Source organism: Haliotis cracherodii, unplaced genomic scaffold, assembly GCF_022045235.1.
Source record: "Haliotis cracherodii isolate W230 unplaced genomic scaffold, xgHalCrac1.p SCAF_1, whole genome shotgun sequence".
Taxonomy (NCBI): domain Eukaryota; kingdom Metazoa; phylum Mollusca; class Gastropoda; order Lepetellida; family Haliotidae; genus Haliotis; species Haliotis cracherodii.
The window spans coordinates 443,486-464,409 of NW_027266264.1; the positions used below are offsets into that span (position 1 = coordinate 443,486).

The 20,924-nt window shown below is 38.1% G+C and overlaps 2 protein-coding genes across 3 annotated transcripts in view; both read right to left on the reverse strand.

Annotated features, from left to right (window-relative positions):
* The window catches only part of LOC139458529 (beta-1,4-galactosyltransferase 4-like), a 72,342-nt gene that overhangs the window by 12,797 nt on the left and 38,621 nt on the right, over window positions 1–20,924 (reverse strand). Inside the window, exon 2 of the mRNA XM_071239966.1 lies at window positions 7,894–8,131. Coding sequence (XP_071096067.1) covers window positions 7,894–8,131 — 238 coding nt within the window. The remainder of the gene's footprint in view (window positions 1–7,893; window positions 8,132–20,924) is intronic.
* LOC139470999 (beta-1,4-N-acetylgalactosaminyltransferase bre-4-like) overlaps window positions 15,087–20,924 on the reverse strand; it is a 37,939-nt gene continuing 32,101 nt past the window's right edge. Inside the window, exons 7-8 of one of the 2 annotated variants that reach the window (XM_071253310.1) lie at window positions 15,958–16,092; window positions 15,087–15,271 (exon numbers count right to left, since the gene is read on the reverse strand). In XM_071253310.1, coding sequence (XP_071109411.1) covers window positions 15,247–15,271; window positions 15,958–16,092 — 160 coding nt within the window. In that variant the 3' untranslated portion in view covers window positions 15,087–15,246. Of the gene's footprint in view, window positions 15,272–15,957; window positions 16,093–20,924 lie in introns of those variants that run through there. The other variant, XR_011653816.1, reaches the window with a different exon arrangement.

Consider the following 20,924-nt stretch of genomic DNA (forward strand, 5'->3'; position numbering starts at 1 on the left):
TCAATGTATTACAGTCTACATCAATGTATTACAGCCTCCATCAATGTACTACAGTCTACATCAATGTATTACAGCCTCCATCAATGTATTACAGCCTCCAGCAATGTATTACAGCCTCCAGCAATGTATTACAGTCTACATCAATGTATTAAAGCCTCCATCAATGTATTACAGCCTCCATCAATGTATTACAGTCTACATCAATGTATTACAGCTTCCATCAATGTATTATAGCCTCCGTCAATGTATTATAGTCTACATCAATGCTTGGTATGACTGTATTAGAGCCTCCATCAACGTATTAGAGCCTCCATCAATGTATAACAGCCTCAATCAATGTATTACAGTCTACATCAATGCATTACAGCCCTCATCAAATGTATTACAGTCAACATCAATGTATTACAGCCTACATCAATGTATTACAGACTCCACCAATGTATTACAGTCTACATCAATGTATTACAGTCTACATCAATGTATTACAGCCTCCATCAATGTATTACAGCCTCCATCAATGTATTATAGTCTACATCCATTTATTACAGTCTAAATCAATGCCTGGTATGACTGTATTACAGCCTCCATCAATGAATTACAGTCTACATCAATGTATTACAGTCTACATTCAATGTATTACAGTCTACATCAATGTATTACAGTCTACATCAATGTATTACAGCCTCCATCAATATATTAAAGCCCCCATCAATGTAATACAGCCTACATCAATGTATTACAGCCTCCATCAATGTATTACAGTCTACATCAATGTATTACAGTCTACATTCAATGTATTACAACCTCCATCAATGCATTACAGCCTTCATCAATGTATTACAGCCCCCATCAATGTAATACAGCCTACATCAATGTATTACAGCCTCCATCAATGTATTACAGTCTACATCAATGTATTACAGTCTACATTCAATGTATTACAACCTCCATCAATGTATTACAGCCTCCATCAACGTATTACAGCCTCCATCAATGTATTACAGTCTAAATCAATGTATAACAGCTTCCATCAATGTATTATAGCCTCCATCAATGTATTATAGTCTACATCAATGCTTGGTATGACTGTATTACAGCCTCCATCAATGTATTACAGCCTCCATAAATGTATTACAGCTTCCATCAATGTATTACAGTTTACATCAATGTATTACAGATTCCATCAATGTATTACAGCCTACATCAATGTATTACAGCCTCCATCAACGTATTACAGCCTCCATCAATGTATTACAGTCTAAATCAATGTATAACAGCTTCCATCAATGTACTATAGCCTCCATCAATGTATTATAGTCTACATCAATGCTTGGTAGGACTGTATTACAGCCTCCATCAATGTATTACAGCCTCCATCAATGTATAACAGCCTCCATCAATGTATTACAGTCTACATAAATGCATTACAACCCCAATCAATGTATTACAGCCTCCATACATGTATTACAGTCTACATAAATGTACTAGCCTCCATACATGTATTACAGTCTACATCGATGCCTCTTATGACTGTATTACAGCCTCCATCAATGTTTTACAGCCTCCATACATGTATTACAGTCTACATCAATGTATTACAGTCTACATTCAATGTATTACAACCTCCATCAATGCATTACAGCCTTCATCAATGTATTACAGCCCCCATCAATGTAATACAGCCTACATCAATGTATTACAGCCTCCATCAATGTATTACAGTCTACATCAATGTATTACAGTCTACATCAATGTATCACAGTATACATCAATGTATTACAGCCTCCATCAATGTACTACAGTCAACATCAATGTATTACAGCCTCCATCAATGTATTACAGCCTCCATCAATGTATTACAGCCTCCATCAATGTATTACAGTCTACATCAATGTATTACAGCCTCCATCAATGTATTACAGCCTCCATCAATGTATTACAGCTTCCATCAATGTATTATAGCCTCCGTCAATGTATTATAGTCTTCATCAATGCTTGGTATGACTGTATTAGAACCTCCATCAATGTATTAGAGCCTCCATCAATGTATAACAGCCTCAATCAATGTATTACAGTCTACATCAATGCATTACAGCCCTCATCAATGTATTACAGTCCACATCAATGTATTACGGCCTCCATCAATGTATTACAGTCTACATCAATGTATTACAGTCTACATCAATGTATTACAGCCTCCATCAATGTATTACAGCCTCCATCAATGTATTATAGTCTACATCCATTTATTACAGTCTAAATCAATGCCTGGTATGACTGTATTACAGCCTCCATCAATGTATTACAGTCTACATCAATGTATTACAGTCTACATTCAATGTATTACAGTCTACATCAATGTATTATAGTCTACATCAATGTATTACAGCTTCCGTCAATGTATTACAGCCTCCATCAATGTATTACAGTCTACATCAATGTATTACAGCCTCCATCAATGTATTACAGTCTACATCAATGTATTACAGTCTACATTCAATGTATTACAGTCTGCATCAATGTATTACAGTCTACATCAATGTATTACAGCCTCCATCAATGTATTACAGCCTCCATCAATGTATTATAGTCTACATCCATTTTTTACAGTCTACATCAATGCCTGGTATGACTGTATTACAGCCTCCATCAATGTATTACAGTCTACATTCAATGTATAACAGTTTCCATCAATGCCTCGTATGACGGTATTACAAACTGTACAAACACTTGGATTTAGGGATACCCTGAGAGAAATGGGATATGGTGTGGCTAATGACCACATATTTCCAGCGACAAGAGCTAGGCAGGTAACGTCGTGAAAACCCAGATAAGAGGTTTTTTATAAAGGAGGGAATCTTGTGGAGAATGTGAAGATGACAGATAGCCAAGAGACACCAGAGAGAACTACAGCACACAGACGGGAGAGAAGGGATAGCCAGAACATCAGAACATCACCCTCACAAGGACATAGACGGGGAGGTTCACACACAGGACCACGACTTCTGAGTTCTCGCTCTAAGGCCTGGGACAGGACAAACAACCAACTAGGGGTGCGACGAGACCGAGCGTCATGTAGATACGATAGATGATGTCGATGATTGTAAATTTGAGAATAGAACATTTGTTTTCTGGAATGTATCAGGACTTAATTCTAAATTAACTGATCAGGACTTTACCGGTTTTTTAAACTCATTTGACTTCATCCGCATAATAGAAACATGGATGAAAGATATAGACATACGTTTGATATTTCCAGGATTCAAGCTATGGATCAAAGAAGCTGAAAAGATTTCCAACTTTGGTAGACTTTCTGGTGGTATTGCCATATTAGTTAGACAACAACTTGTTAAATATGTAAAATGGTCTAAAGTTTACGACAGTGGCATTTTCATGCGGTTAGATGTACTAGCACATTGTGACGATGTTTCTTTGAAGATTGGGGGAGACGTGAATGCCAGAACTAGGACTGAATCTGATTTTGTAGAAGAGGATATCCTTGAATATCTCGAGGGACATGATACCAGTGTATGGGGATTTCTGTTAGACAACTTCAGCTTAAAATGATTTTCTGTGTATTTACCTTTGAATAACTTTGGTAAGAGCTTACTACATTTATGCAGTTACTAAATATACATATTATGAATGGAAGGTGCGGGTCAGACGCCGGGGTGGGAGATTTTACTTTTATAGGAAACCAGGGTGCGAGTGTGGTGAATTATATTATTGCCTCGTCCGAGTTGTTTGATATGCGCCATAGCTTTGACATACCGTCTCATCACACCTTCCTGTCACGACTAGTTTACGTACGCTTCTAGTAAGTAATGCCACGCGATACACGTAACAATGCTTCCTTAAAATTTGTGTGGGTTGAAGAGAGGGCTGAACAGTTTAGAATAAACCTTATTTCTGGGACTGCGCATGATTTACTGGAGAAGGCTGTAGATTCAGCACTCGTTAACGTTGAAGAAAGTATTGGGTATTTTACTGAAGCTGTTATTATTGCTGCATCTGATATGAAGAAAAAGAATAAGGGCTGAAAATATGTTCAACAATGGTTTGATAGCGAATGCCGGCTACTTAAAAAGGAACGATGCCCTGAGATAACTTTAGAAAGAATAAGGACAGAGGATCACTAACCGACTATAATAGAGTAAGAAATCAGTACAACGATGTTTGTAAGAAAAAAAAGACAGAATATTTCGAACAAAAACAGAAACTGTTGGAATCAAGCATAGATAATTCTAAAACATTTTGGTCATCGCTAAAAGCCATTAAACCAAATGGATATTGCAAAAATGACATTGATATTCAAGCCTGGTTTGAGCATTTCCACTAATTGTTTTCAGTTCCATTTAGCCATGACGATAACAATCTATTTGACATGGAATTCAACAAATATAAAGTTGACAGTGTAGCAGCTGATATTCTCGAATGTCCAATATCTAAAGAGGAAATTATTGACAGCATATCCAACCTTAAAGATAATAAGGCATCTGGAAATGATAATGTGATAGCAGAGTTTTTTAAACATTCCTCAGATATTTTAATACCATATCTGGAACCTATTTTAAATATCCTTTTAGAGAGATCATATTTTCCAGAGAATTAGACAGTTAGCATCATTGTTCCTCTTCACAAACAGGGCGCAACCAGCGTTGTTAATAATTACATTCAGTAAAATATTTACTTCAGTTATCACTAAGAGACTTGCTTTCTGGGCGGGTGTCATAAGCAGGTATTAGAAAGGGATACTCCACCACTGACTTGCTTATATCCTATATTATATCATACAGAGATATCTATTAGTGAAACGAGGGAAGCTGTATACAGTTTTCGTAGATTTTGCAAAAGCTTTTGACTCTGTGAAAAGGGAAAACTTGTGGTCACTCTTTCAAAGACATGGGCTGAGTAGCAAAATTGGAAAGTTATTGTGTTCTCTATATAAAAACGTAAAGGTGTGTGTCCGGAACAATATTAATGGCGCCACATCGGATAAGTTTGTAAGTAGCATGGGTGTCCGACAAGGGTGTATATTAAGTCCCTTCTTATTTTCATTGTTCATAAATTAATTAGACTATCAAATCCAAAATAATTGCACTGATGGAATACAGCTACACCCCGAAACTATTAAATTATTTCTGCTGCTTTTCGCTGACGATATAGTCATGTTCTCGAGCACAATACCTGGCTTCCAAAAGCAAATACATGTATAAGAGAGTTATTGTGATGGGTCAAAACTTACTGTAAATATGGATAAAACCAAAGTTGTAGTTTTTAAAAATGGTGGTAACATATCCAGAAAAGAAAAATGGCTCCACAGAGGGAAGCCAGTAGAAGTTGTTCCATTTCATAAATACTTAGACGTGTGTTTTGCAAGTAGATTAACTTGGCTAAGGAATGCACATAACATTTCACTGCAAGCCTTGGTCAAGGAATGCACATAACATTTCTCTGCAAGCCAAGAAAGTTTTTGAAGGCATATTAAAAAGTCTTAGAGTTCTTGATAATATTACATATGATGGGTTTTCGATGATATTCGATACAAACATAGGCCCGAATCTATTGTATGGATGAGAAATTTGGGGCCTAGAATTTGGGGCCTATTTGGATGTTATTGAGAATTTATATGCATGTAAAAGGTTCTTGGGTGTAACATCTAGCACAGAAAATGAATGGGTATATGGTGAATGCGACAATATTACATATGATGTTTATTTAAAATATTCGATACAAAAATAGGCCCGAATCTATTGTATGGATGACAAATTTGGGGCCTAGAATTTGGGGCCTATTTCGATGTTATTGAGAATTTATATGCATGTAAAAGGTTCTTGGGTGTAAAATCTAGCACAGAAAACGCATGGGTATATGGTGAATGCAAAGGGTTTCCCATGTATATCAATAGTTATTTAAAGGTTATTAAATACTGGGTCAAGCTATTAAATATGCCATCTTCAAGATACCCGAAAAAATGTTATAATATGATGCTTCTCTACGACAGCCACGGGAAACAAAATTGGGCATCAAAAGTTAAAAACATGTTATACGAATGTGGATATGGTTATAGTTGGTTACAACAACATGTAGATATGCCACAACATTCCTTCTCCCGTTTGACACAGACCTTAAAAGATATGTACATCCAAAAATGGCATGGTTCTTTGTCCAGTTCTAGAAAAGCAAATTACTACACTACATTTAAGACTACTATAATACGAGAACCTTATCTATTAAGTGTAAATTTACATAAGTTTAGAACAGCTCTGTCTCGATTTCGTTGCGGTTCATATGATCTATTTATTGAAACAGGCAGATATGAAGGTATTGCAAGAGAACACAGACTTTGCAGGATTTGTAAAACTGATTGTATTGAAGATGAATATCACTTTTTATGGGTATGTCCAGTGTATGGAGATTAAAGAGCAAAATATCTAAATAACTATTCTATCGCAACCCAAACGGTAAAAACATTTCTAAATTAATGACTTGTGATTGTACAGAAACTATTAGAAATGTATCAATGTTTGTTTATCATGCTATGAAACTAAGCAAAGGTATGAATTTGTAACACGCCCCAGACAATGTACTATAGGCCTTTGGCCTCATAAGTACCATGAATAAAGATTGATTTATTGACTGTATTACAGTCTCAATCAAAGCTAGGTATGCCTGTATTATAGCGTCCATCAATGCTGGGTGTGACTGTATTACAGTCTCCATCAATGCTGGGTGTGACTGTATTACAGTCTCCATCAATGTTGGGTGTGACTGTATTATAGTCTCCATCAATACTGGGTGTGACTGTATCACAGTATCCATCAATGCTGGGTGTGACTGTATAATAGTCTCCATCAATGCTGGGTGTGACTGTATTATAGCCCCCATCAATGCTGGGTGTGACTGTATTATAGCCTCCATCAATGCTGGGTGTGACTGTATTACAGCCTCCATCAATGCTGGGAGTGACTGTATTGCAGCCTCCATCAATGCTGGGTGTGACTGTATCACAGCCTCCATCAATGCTGGGTGTGACTGTAATACAGTCTCCATCAATGCTAGGTATGCTTGTATTACAGTCTCCATCAATGCTGGGTGTGACTGTATCACAGTCTCCATCAATGTTAAGTGTGACTGTATTACAGCCTCCATCAATGCTGGGTGTGACTCTATTACAGTATCCATCAATGCTGGGTGTGACTGTAATGCAGTCTCCATCAATGCTGGGTGTGACTGTATCACAGTCTCCATCAATGTTGAGTGTGACTGTATTACAGCCTCCATCAATGCTGGGTGTGACTGTATCACAGTCTCCATCAATGTTGAGTGTGACTGTATTACAGCCTCCATCAATGCTGGGTGTGACTGTATTATAGTCTCCATCAATGCTGGGTGTGACTGTATTACAGTGTCCATCAATGCTGGGTGTGACTGTAATGCAGTCTCCATCGATGCTGGGTGTGACTGTATTATAGCCTCCATCAATGCTGGGTGTGACTGTATTATAGCCTCCATCAATGCTGGGTGTGACTGTATCACAGTATCCATCAATGCTGGGTGTGACTGTATTGCAGCCTCCATCAATGCTGGGAGTGACTGTATTGCAGCCTCCATCATTGCTGGGTGTGACTGTATTCCAGCCTCCATCAATGCTGGGTGTGACTGTATTCCAACCTCCAGTCTTTATTTGATGCTCGAATATTAACCTGGCTGACGTGGGTATCGCGGGATGATATTTGTCAGGATATAAAAACTGCCATATAACAACTTTAATGTATCAGATATTAGCGTATTACATATATAGATACATATTCACTTGTGTTGGATATGTGAGATATTAAATATGAATGCATATTCACTTGAACACTGAGAACAAGCACAAGAATATATTACCGAGATTGGGCGCCTTCTTTGGACAAAGTTGTTTTGAACCAGTTGTCTTTGTTTGGGAGGTATCTTCTCCAAAATCTGGCATTTCCTCCAGGAATGCAATATTCCTCCAAGGGCTGATGACGTCGGAGACAACATTGGAGACGACGTTGACGTACTTGAGGACTGGTGATAGGGCACACGCTACCAACAGGGCGAGTAGAAGCTTCTTCTTGGGCCCCCGAGGACACAACTGGAAGGCCTGCAACACCGAGTGAGTGAGTGAGTGAGTATGGTTTTACGCCGCTTTTAGAAATATTCCAGCAACATCGCGGTGATGCACACCAGACATTGGCTTCACACTTTGTAACCGTACCCGGAATGACGAGCAAACGCTTTAATCACTTGGCTACCCACGCCCCTGCAAAACCAAGGAGAGGGAATATCACTGCAATATATGTACAAGGGTGTGTGATGTATAACTGTGATATATGTACAATGGTGTGTGATGTATAACTGTGATATATGTACAATGGTGTGTGATGTATAACTGTGATATATGTACAATGGTGTGTGATGTATAACTGTGATATATGTACAATGGTGTGTGATGTATAACTGCAATATATGTACAATGGTGTGTGATGTATAACTGTTATATATGTACAAGGGTGTGTGATGTATAACTGTGATATATGTACAATGGTGTGTGATGTATAACTGTGATATATGTACAATGGTGTGTGATGTATAACTGTGATATATGTACAATGGTGTGTGATGTATAACTGCAATATATGTACAATGGTGTGTGATGTATAACTGTGATATATGTACAAGGGTGTGTGATGTATAACTGTGATATATGTACAATGGTGTGTGATGTATAACTGCAATATATGTACAATGGTGTGTGATGTATAACTGTTATATATGTACAATGGTGTGTGATGTATAACTGCAATATATGTACAATGGTGTGTGATGTATAACTGTGATATATGTACAATTGTGTGTGATGTATAACTGTAATACATGTACAATGGTGTGTGATGTATATCTGTGATATATGTACAATGGTGTGTGATGTATAACTGTGATACATGTACAATGGTGTGTGATGTATAACTGTAATACATGTACAATGGTGTTTGATGTATAACTGTAATACATGTACAATGGTGTGTGATGTATAACTGTGATATATGTACAATGGTGTGTGATGTATCACTGCAATATATGTACAATGGTGTGTGATGTATAACTGCAATACATGTACAATGGTGTGTGATGTATAACTGTAATACATGTACAATGGTGTGTAATGTATAACTGTGATACATGTACAATGGTGTGTGATGTATAACTGTAAAACATGTACAATGGTGTGTGATGTATAACTGTTATATATGTACAATGGTGTTTGATGTATAACTGTGATACATGTACAATGGTGTGTGATGTATAACTGTAATACATGTACAATGGTGTGTGATGTATAACTGTTATATATGTATAATGGTGTGTGATGTAAAACTGTAATACATGTACAATGGTGTGTGATGTATAACTGTAATACATGTACAATGGTGTGTAATGTATCACTGCAGTATATGTACAATTGTGTGTGATGTATCGCTGCAATATATGTACAATGGTGTGTGATGTATAACTGTAATACATGTACAATGGTGTGTGATGTATAACTGTAATACATGTACAATGGTGTGTGATGTATAACTGTAATACATGTACAATGGTGTGTGATGTATAACTGTGATATATGTACAATGGTGTGTGATGTATAACTGTAATACATGTACAATGGTGTGTGATGTATAACTGTAATACATGTACAATGGTGTGTGATGTATAACTGTAATACATGTACAATGGTGTGTGATGTATAACTGTAATACTTGTACAATGGTGTGTGATGTATAACTGTAATACATGTACAATGGTGTTTGATGTATAACTGTAATACATGTACAATGGTGTGTGATGTATAACTGTAATACATGTACAATGGGGTGTGATGTATAACTGCAATACATGTACAATGGTGTGTGATGTATAACTGTGATATATGTACAATGGTGTGTGATGTATAACTGTTATATTTGTACAATGGTGTGTGATGTATAACTGTAATATATGTACAATGGTGTGTGATGTATAACTGTGATATATGTACAATGGTGTGTGATGTATAACTGTAATACATGTACAATGGTGTGTGATGTATAACTGCAATATATGTACAATGGTGTGTGATGTATAACTGTAATACATGTACAATGGTGTGTAATGTATAACTGTGATATATGTACAATGGTGTGTGATGTATAACTGTGATATATGTACAATGGTGTGTGATGTATAACTGTGATACATGTACAATGGTGTGTGATGTATAAGTGTAATACATGTACAATGGTGTGTGATGTATAACTGCAATATATGTACAATGGAGTACAATAGAGTACAGTGGAGTACATTGGGCAATATGTCCACGACATTTTACCCCTCGACATAAGTGAGACATAAGTGAGACAAATAACCTCAATATGGGATGTTGGTATGATATAGGTAGTTTACTTTGATTTACTAAACAAATTACCATCGTACATTGTCAGTATGACATGTGCCAACACACATGGTATCAATATGACATTTGCGCACATACACGGTATCAATATGACATTTGCCCCCACACATGGTATCAATATGACATTTGCCCACATACATGGTATCAATACGACATTTGCCCCCACACATGGTATCAATATGACATTTGCCCATATACATGGTATAAATATGACATTTGCCCCCACACATGGTATCAATATCATATTTGCCCTCACACATGGTATCAATATCACATTTGCCCACATACATCGTATCAATATCACATTTGCTCACACACATGGTATCAATATGACATTTGCCCACACACATGGAAAAAAAATATGGCATTTGCCAACACACATGGTATTAATATGACATTTATACAGACACATGGTATCACTTTACCTAAAACCAGGTGAATGAATATCAATAGGATAGATTAACTCAGGATAAGTTTATATCCACACATTACTCTAGTAATCTTCCCGAGGCCATGGAGTTAACTGTCTTTTAAAGTCAGTTACAACCCTTGCCGAACTAGGCTGGAACTATGCAGTTACATTTTGGCTGGAATAACGACTCTATCCATAGTCCAAACAAGATCGCATAGCGATATCACGTCCGGTTCGTTAACTGTCATTCAGATTTCGGTTGGTTGTGTACCGACAAGTGAGCGTGAACTGATATTTTCCAAATCTGTTCATGTTAATCGATGCGTTCACTTTATTTGATGCACATCAAGAAGTAAAACCCGTTTTATTAGAATATACATCTTTATTATCGATCATATCGTCTTCACAGGGCGCCGCCATCTTGTTTAAAGTAATTGCAAGTGATATGAGAAGTGGAATCTGATTGGTCAATAGGAGGGACATAGACGGGATATAACTCGTCACAGGCACTGGTTGCTCTACGATCGAGCTGGTGGCTGGACAAACGAGTCTATGCACAGTCCAATCAAATTCGCACAGCGATATTGTCATCTGGTTCATTCGATTGCAGGATTAAAAACGAGTACAGTAGCTGGACATTTATATCCACATATTACATCAGTTGAACATTTATATCCACATATTACATCAGTTGAACATTTATATCCACATATTACATCAGTTGAACATTTATATCCACATATTACATCAGTTGAACATTTATATCCACACAGTATATCAGCTGAACATTAATATCCACATATTACATCAGTTGAACATTTATATCCGCATATTACATCAGTTGAACATTTATATCCACATATTACATCAGTTGAACATTTATATCCACATATTACATCAGTTGAACATTTATATCCACATATTACATCAGTTGAACATTTATATCCACATATTACATCAGTTGAACATTTATATCCACATATTACATCAGTTGAACATTTATATCCACATATTACATCAGTTGAACATTTATATCCACATATTACATCAGTTGAACATTTATATCCACATATTACATCAGTTGAACATTTATATCCACATATTACATCAGTTGAGCATTTATAGCCACACAGTATATCAGTTGAACATTTATAGCCACACAGTATATCAGTTGAACATTTATATCCACACAGTATATCAGCTGAACATTTATATCCACACAGTATATCAGTTGACCATTTATATCCACACAGTATATCAGCTGAACATTTATATCCACACAGTATATCAGTTGAACATTTATATCCACACAGTAAATCAGTTGAACATTTATATCCACACAGTATATGAATTGAACATTTATATCCACACAGTAAATCAGTTGAACATTTATATCCATACAGTATATGAATTGAACATTTATATCCACACAGTAAATCAATTGAACATTTATATTCACACAGTATATCAGTTGAACATTTATATTCACACAATATATCAGTTGAACAGTTATAGCCACATAGTATATCAATTTAACATTTATATCCACACAGTATATGAATTGAACATTTATATCCACACACTATATCAGTTGAACATTTATATCCACACACTATATCAATGTTCAGGTGGTTTCGTGTAGTATACTCACTACATGTCTGAACAGAGGCTCTTGTCGGACTGTCCTGACAACGTTTCTCAACAACCATGACGGGTGGCTTCTTACCGTGTACTGACATCGTATCTGAACAGCGGCTTTTCACAACACATCAAGAACATCACATCTCTCAGTGTGCACTGTGTCACGTGATACACTTCAGCCCTCTTAGTGTGCACTGTGTCACGTGATACACTTCATGTCTCTCAGTGTGCACTGTGTCACGTGATACACTTCAGTCCTCTCAGTGTGCACTGTGTGTCACGTGATACACTTCATGTCTCTCAGTGTGCAATGCGTGGTCACGTGATACACTTCATGTCTCTCAGTGTGCAATGTGTGGTCACGTGATACACTTCATGTCTCTCAGTGTGCACTGTGTGGTCACTGGTCACGTGATACACGTTACGTCTCTCAGTGTGCAATGTGTGGTCACGTGATACACTTAATGTCTCTCAGTGTGCACTGTGTGATCACGTGATATACTTCAAGTCTCTCAGTGTGCAATGTGTGATCCCGTGATACACTTTACGTCTCTCAGTGTGCAGTGTGTTGTCACGTGATACACTTCACGTTTCTCAGTGTGCTCTGTGTGGTGACGTGATACACTTCATGTCTCTCAGTGTGCACTGTGTGGTCACTGGTCAAGTGATACACGTTACGTCTCTCAGTGTGCAATGTGTGGTCACGTGATACACTTCATGTCTCTCAGTGTGCAATGTGTGGCCACGCGATGCACTTCATGTCTCTCAGTGTGCAATGTGTGGTCACGTGATACACTTCACGTCTCTCAGTGTGCACTGTGTGGTCACTGGTCACGTGATACACGTAACGTCTCTAAGTGTGCAATGTGTGGTCACGTGATACACTTCATGTCTCTCAGTGTGCAATGTGTGGCCACGCGATGCACTTCATGTCTCTCAGTGTGCAATGTGTGGTCACGTGATACACTTCATGTCTCTCGGTGTGCAATGTGTGGTCACGTGATACACTTCATGTCTCTCAGTGTGCAATGTGTGGTCACGTGATACACTTCATGTCTCTCAGTGTGCAATGCGTGGTCACGTGATACACTTCATGTCTCTCAGTGTGCACTGTGTGGTCACTGGTCACGTGATACACGTTACGTCTCTCAGTGTGCAATGTGTGGTCACGTGATATACTTAATGTCTCTCAGTGTGCAATGTGTGGTCACATGATACACTTAACGTCTCTCAGTTTGCAATGTGTGGTCACGTGATACACTTCACGTTTCTCAGTGTGCTCTGTGTGGTCACGGGATACACTTAACGTCTCTCAGTGTGCAATGTGTGATCACGTGATACACTTCACGTTTCTCAGTGTGCTCTGTGTGGTCACGTGATACACTTCATGTCTCTCAGTGTGCAATGTGTGGTCACGTGATACACTTTACGTCTCTCAGTGTGCAATGTGTGGTCACGTGATACACTTCATGTCTCTCAGTGTGCAATGTGTGGTCACGTGATACACTTTACGTCTCTCAGTGTGTAATGTGTGGTCACGTGATACACTTCATGTCTTTCAGTGTGCAATGTGTGTTCACGTGATACACTTCACGTCTCTCAGTGTGCAATGTGTGTTCACGTGATACACTTCACGTCTCTCAGTGTGCAATGTGTGTTCACGTGATACACTTCACGTCTCTCAGTGTGCACTGTGTGGTCACTGGTCACGTGATACACGTTACGTCTCTCAGTGTGCAATGTGTGGTCACGTGATACTCTTCATGTCTCTCAGTGTGCAATGTGTGGTCACATGATACACTTCATGTCTCTCAGTGTGCAATGTGTGGTCACGTGATACACTTCATGTCTCTCGGTGTGCAATGTGTGGTCACGTGATACACTTCATGTCTCTCAGTGTGCAATGTGTGGTCACGTGATACACTTCATGTCTCTCGGTGTGCAATGTGTGGTCACGTGATACACTTCATGTCTCTCAGTGTGCAATGTGTGGTCACTTGATACACTTCATGTCTCTCAGTGTGCAATGTGTGGTCACGTGATACACTTCATGTCTCTCAGTGTGCAATGTGTGGTCACGTGATACACTTCATGTCTCTCGGTGTGCAATGTGTGGTCACTTGATACACTTCATGTCTCTCAGTGTGCAATGTGTGGACACGTGATACACTTCATGTCTCTCAGTGTGCAATGTGTGGTCACGTGATACACTTCATATCTCTCAGTGTGCAATGTGTGGTCACGTGATGCACTTCATGTCTCTCAGTGTGCAATGTGTGGTCACGTGATGCACTTCATGTCTCTCAGTGTGCAATTTGTGGTCACGTGATACACTTCATGTCTCTCAGTGTGCAATGTGTGGTCACGTGATACACTTCATGTCTCTCAGTGTGCAATGTGTGGTCACGTGATACACTTCATGTCTCTCGGTGTGCAATGTGTGGTCACGTGATACACTTCATGTCTCTCAGTGTGCAATGTGTGGTCACGTGATACACTTCATGTCTCTCAGTGTGCAATGTGTGGTCACGTGATACACTTTACGTTTCTCAGTGTGCACTGTGTGGTCACGTGATACACTTTACGTCTCTCAGTGTGCAATGTGTGGTCACGTGATACACTTTATGTCTCTCAGTGTGCAATGTGTGGCCACGCGATGCACTTTATGTCTCTCATTGTGCACTTTTGGTCGTGGGATGAAGTAGGGACGTTCCTATGTGAAGTCAGCTATGGCTTGGCTGAAAAAAAAACAAGAACATCGTTAATTCATTTCCATCACCGTTATCGTTACGTCACGTCACATAATATATATACCCTGAAACGTCGCTAATGACGGCATTGTTGCCAGCGTAATTATCTTTAGTACCAGATGATTATGGTTCGTTTCCATATATCAAATTTGTGTTATGTCCATATATGGTTATATCAAGTACTCGTTTTGACCATATATGGATGTAGCGAGTACTCTTTATGCTCAAATATGGACGTAAAGAATTCGAAGTCACCACACGTCCCTAGGCGATTTTTGTGTAGGATATCCAAAATTTTCGGTCAGAATATCAAGGGTTAGGGTTAGGGTTAGTTTAGGGTTGGGGTTAGGGTTAGTATACCATGTCTTTCGCTTAAAAGAGTACAGCACTGTTGTTGTTTTCTAAATCAGAACACATTGGACGTTTTTTTAGACACCCGAGAACAATGTTTTTTATACGAAATAGGGAACAGATTAGTTTGGGTTGTTTGTTGTTTTTTTTTAAAAAAGCACATACACCTCCGTCCTCCACCCACACACTGTCAACAGTTGATCCCTGAGCACGAGGCATGGATATAGTAAAGGTGATATTTGTTCTTCAGATCTGACCGAAAACTAACAGTTAAATATATACGGAATACCACGTGACTACTTATTGTTGCAAATACACTTTACCTGTATTCATTCTTATTTATGTCAACAAAAATCCAGGTGTAGAACTGTTTAGCCTCGTGTTTGACTTTCCTGTACTTCAGGGAGCTCAGTCCTTCTGTCTGGAAGCGCTCCTCTGCCGTCCACAACAACTGGTACCTGAAGGAGGTGGACGGGTAGTCAATACGCACCGTCGAGATGTTGATGCTAACCTTACTATCCCCTCTATACAAACTATAGTACCTGGTATCGCTGACATCGTTTTGCCTCTACAATATTGATTACATTTCTCTTCTCTACATTAAATAATGCCTGGTGTTACAGATATTACTTCCTTTCTCTACATTATATATCACCTGGTGCTGTAAATATTACTTCCTTTCTCTACATTATATATCACCTGGTGCTGTAGATATTACTTCCTTTCTCTACATTATATATCACCTGGTGCTGCAGATATTACTTCCTTTCTCTACATTATATATCACCTGGTGCTGCAGATATTACTTCCTTTCTCTACATTATATATCACCTGGTGCTGCTGATATTACATCCCTTATCTACATTATATATCACCTGGTGCTGCAGATATTACTTCCCTTCTCTACATTATATATCACCTGGTGCTGCAGATACTACTTCCTTTCTCTACATTATATATCACCTGGTGCTGCTGATATTACTTCCCTTATCTACATTATATATCACCTGGTGCTGCAGATATTACTTCCCTTCTCTACATTATATATCACCTGGTGCTGCAGATATTACTTCCTTTCTCTACATTATATATCACCTGGTGCTGCAGATATTACTTCCCTTATCTACATTATATATCACCTGGTGCTGCAGATATTACTTCCTTTCTCTACATTATATATCACCTGGTGCTGTAGATATTACTTCCTTTCTCTACATTATATATCACCTGGTGCTGTAGATATTACTTCCTTTCTCTACATTATATATCACCTGGTGCTGCAGATATTACTTCCCTTATCTACATTATATATCACCTGGTGCTGCAGATGTTACTTCCTTTCTCTACATTATATATCACCTGGTGCTGCAGATATTACTTCCTTTCCCTACATTATATATCACCTGGTGCTGTAGATATTACTTCCTTTCTCTACATTATATATCACCTGGTGCTGCAGATATTACTTCCTTTCTCTACATTATATATCACCTGGTGCTGTAGATATTACTTCCTTTCTCTACATTATATATCACCTGGTGCTGCTGATATTACTTCCCTTCTCTACATTATATATCACCTGGTGCTGCAGATATTACTTCCCTTATCTACATTATATATCACCTGGTGCTGCAGATATTACTTCCTTTCTCTACATTATATATCACCTTGTGCTGCAGATATTACTTCCTTTCTCTACATTATATATCACCTGGTGCTGTAGATATTACTTCCTTTCTCTACATTATATATCACCTGGTGCTGCAGATATTACTTCCCTTCTCTACATTATATATCACCTGGTGCTGCAGATATTACTTCCCTTATCTACATTATATATCACCTTGTGCTGCAGATATTACTTCCTTTCTCTACATTATATATCACCTGGTGCTGCAGATATTACTTCCTTTCTCTAAATTATATATCACCTGGTGCTGCAGATATTACTTCCCTTCTCTACATTATATATCACCTGGTGCTGTAGATATTACTTCCTTTCTCTACATTATATATCACCTGGTGCTGTAGATATTACTTCCTTTCTCTACATTATATATAACCTGGTGCTGCAGATATTACTTCCTTTCTCTACATTATATATCACCTGGTGCTGCAGATATTACTTCCCTTATCTACATTATATATCACCTGGTGCTGCTGATATTACTTCCCTTCTCTACATTATATATCACCTGGTGCTGCTGATATTACTTCCCTTGTCTACATTATATATCACCTGGTGCTGCAGATATTACTTCCTTTCTCTACATTATATATCACCTGGTGCTGCAGATATTACTTCCTTTCTCTACATTATATATCACCTGGTGCTGCAGATATTACTTCCCTTCTCTAAATTATATATCACCTGGTGCTGCTGATATTACTTCCCTTCTCTACATTATATATCACCTGGTGCTGTAGATATTACTTCCCTTCTCTACATTATATATCACCTGGTGCTGTAGATATTACTTCCCTTCTCTACATTATATATCACCTGGTGCTGTAGATATTACTTCCTTTCTCTACATTATATATCACCTGGTGCTGTAGATATTACTTCCCTTCTCTACATTATATATCACCTGGTGCTGCAGATGTTACTTCCTTTCTCTACATTATATATCGACTGGTGTTACAGATATTACTTCCCTTATCTACATTATATATCACCTGGTGCTGCAGATGTTACTTCCTTTCTCTACATTATATATCACCTGGTGCTGCAGATATTACTTCCCTTCTCTACATTATATATAACCTGGTGCTGTAGATATTACTTCCGTTCTCTACATTATATATCACCTGGTGCTGCAGATGTTACTTCCTTTCTATACATTATATATCAACTGGTGCTGCAGATATTACTTCCCTTATCTACATTATATATCACCTGGTGCTGCTGATATTACTTCCTTTCTCTACATTATATATCACCTGGTGCTGCAGATATTACTTCCTTTCTCTATATTATATATCACCTGGTGCTGCAGATATTACTTCCCTTATCTACATTATATATCACCTGGTGCTGCTGATATTACTTCCCTTGTCTACATTATATATCACCTGGTGCTGCAGATATTACTTCCTTTCTCTACATTATATATCACCTGGTGCTGCAGATATTACTTCCTTTCTCTACATTATATATCACCTGGTGCTGCAGATATTACTTCCCTTCTCTAAATTATATATCACCTGGTGCTGTAGATATTACTTCCCTTCTCTACATTATATATCACCTGGTGCTGTAGATATTACTTCCTTTCTCTACATTATATATCACCTGGTGCTGTAGATATTACTTCCCTTCTCTACATTATATATCACCTGGTGCTGCAGATGTTACTTCCTTTCTCTACATTATATATCGACTGGTGTTGCAGATATTACTTCCTTTTTCTACATTCTAAAGCACCTGGTGTTAGAGATATTACTTCGCTTCCATACATTATAAAGCACCTGGTATTGCATATGTTATTCCCCCCTCCGGGGTATATAGCACCTGGTGTTGCCGACATTATTCCCCTCTGAACGTTATATAGTACCTGGTATTGCTGACATGTATGGTAAATATTACCTGGTATAGCTGACATTATTCCCCCCTGTATGGTATAACGTAACTGGTATTGCAGACATTATTCCCCTGTGTATGGTATAACGTACCTGGGATTGCAGACATTTTCGCCTGTGTGTAGTATAACGTTACTGGTATTGCAGACATTATTCCCCTGTGTATAGTATAACATACCTGATATTGCAGAAATTATTCCCCTCTGTGTACTATAACGTACCTGGTATTGCAGACATTATTCCCCTGTGTATAGTATAACGTACCTGGTACTGCAGATATTATTCCCCTGTGTATAGTATAACGTACCTGGTATTGCAGACATTTTCCCCTGTGTATAGTATAACGTACCTGCTGACATTACTCCCCTGTCTATAGTATAACGTACCTGGTATTGCAGACATTATTCCCCTGTGTGTAGTACAACGTACCTGGTATTGTTAACATTATTCCGCTATGTAGAGTATAACGTACCTGGGATTGCAGACATTATTCCCCTGTGTATAGTATAACGTACCTGATATTGCAGACATTATTCCCCTGTGTGTAGTATAACGTAACTGGTATTGCAGACATTATTCCCCTGTTTATAGTATAACGTACCTGACATTGCAAACATTATTCCCCTCTGTGTACTATAACGTAACTGGTATTGCAGACATTATTCCCCTGTGTATAGTATAACGTACCTGGTACTGCAGACATTATTCCCCTGTGTATAGTATAACGTACCTGGTATAGCAGACAATATTCCCCTGTGTAGCAAAACTTACCTGGTATTGCAGACATTTTTCCCCTGTGTATAGTATAACGTACCTGCTGACATTATTCCCCTGTGTATAGTATAACGTACATGGTATTGCAGACATTATTCCCCTCTGTACAGTACAACGTACCTGGTATTGTTAACATTATTCTCCTCTTTACAGTAAATAGTACCTGGTAATGCGGATATGATTCCCCTTTGCACATTATATTGCAGCTGGTATTGAAGACATTATTCCCCTGTGTATAGTATAACGTACCTGCTGACATTATTCCCCTGTGTATAGTATAACGTACATGGTATTGCAGACATTATTCCCCTCTGTACAGTACAACGTACCTGGTATTGTTAACATTATTCTCCTCTTTACAGTAAATAGTACCTGGTAATGCGGATATGATTCCCCTTTGCACATTATATTGCAGCTGGTATTGAAGACATTATTCCCCTGTGTATAGTATAACGTACCTAGTATTGCAGACATTAATCCCCTGTGTATAGTATAACGTACCTGGTTTTGCAGATATTTTTCCCCTGTGTGTAGTATGACGTACCTGGTATTGCAGACATTATTCCCCTGTGTATAGTATAACGTACCTGGTATTGCAGATATTAATCCTCTGTATGTAGTATAACGTACCTGGTATTGCTGACATTATTTCTCTCTGTACAGTATATAGTACCCGGTATTATTGACATTTTTCCCTTCTCTACTGTATATAGTACCTGGTATTACTGTACACTATATAGTACCTGGTATTACTGACATTATTCCACTCTGTACAGTATATAGTACCTGGTATTTCTGACATTATTCCCCTCTGCACAGTATATAGTACCTGGTATTGCTGACACCATTCCCCTCTCTACAGTATATAGTACCTGGTATTGCTGACATTATTCCCCTCTGTACAGTATATAGTACCTGGTATCACTGTACATTA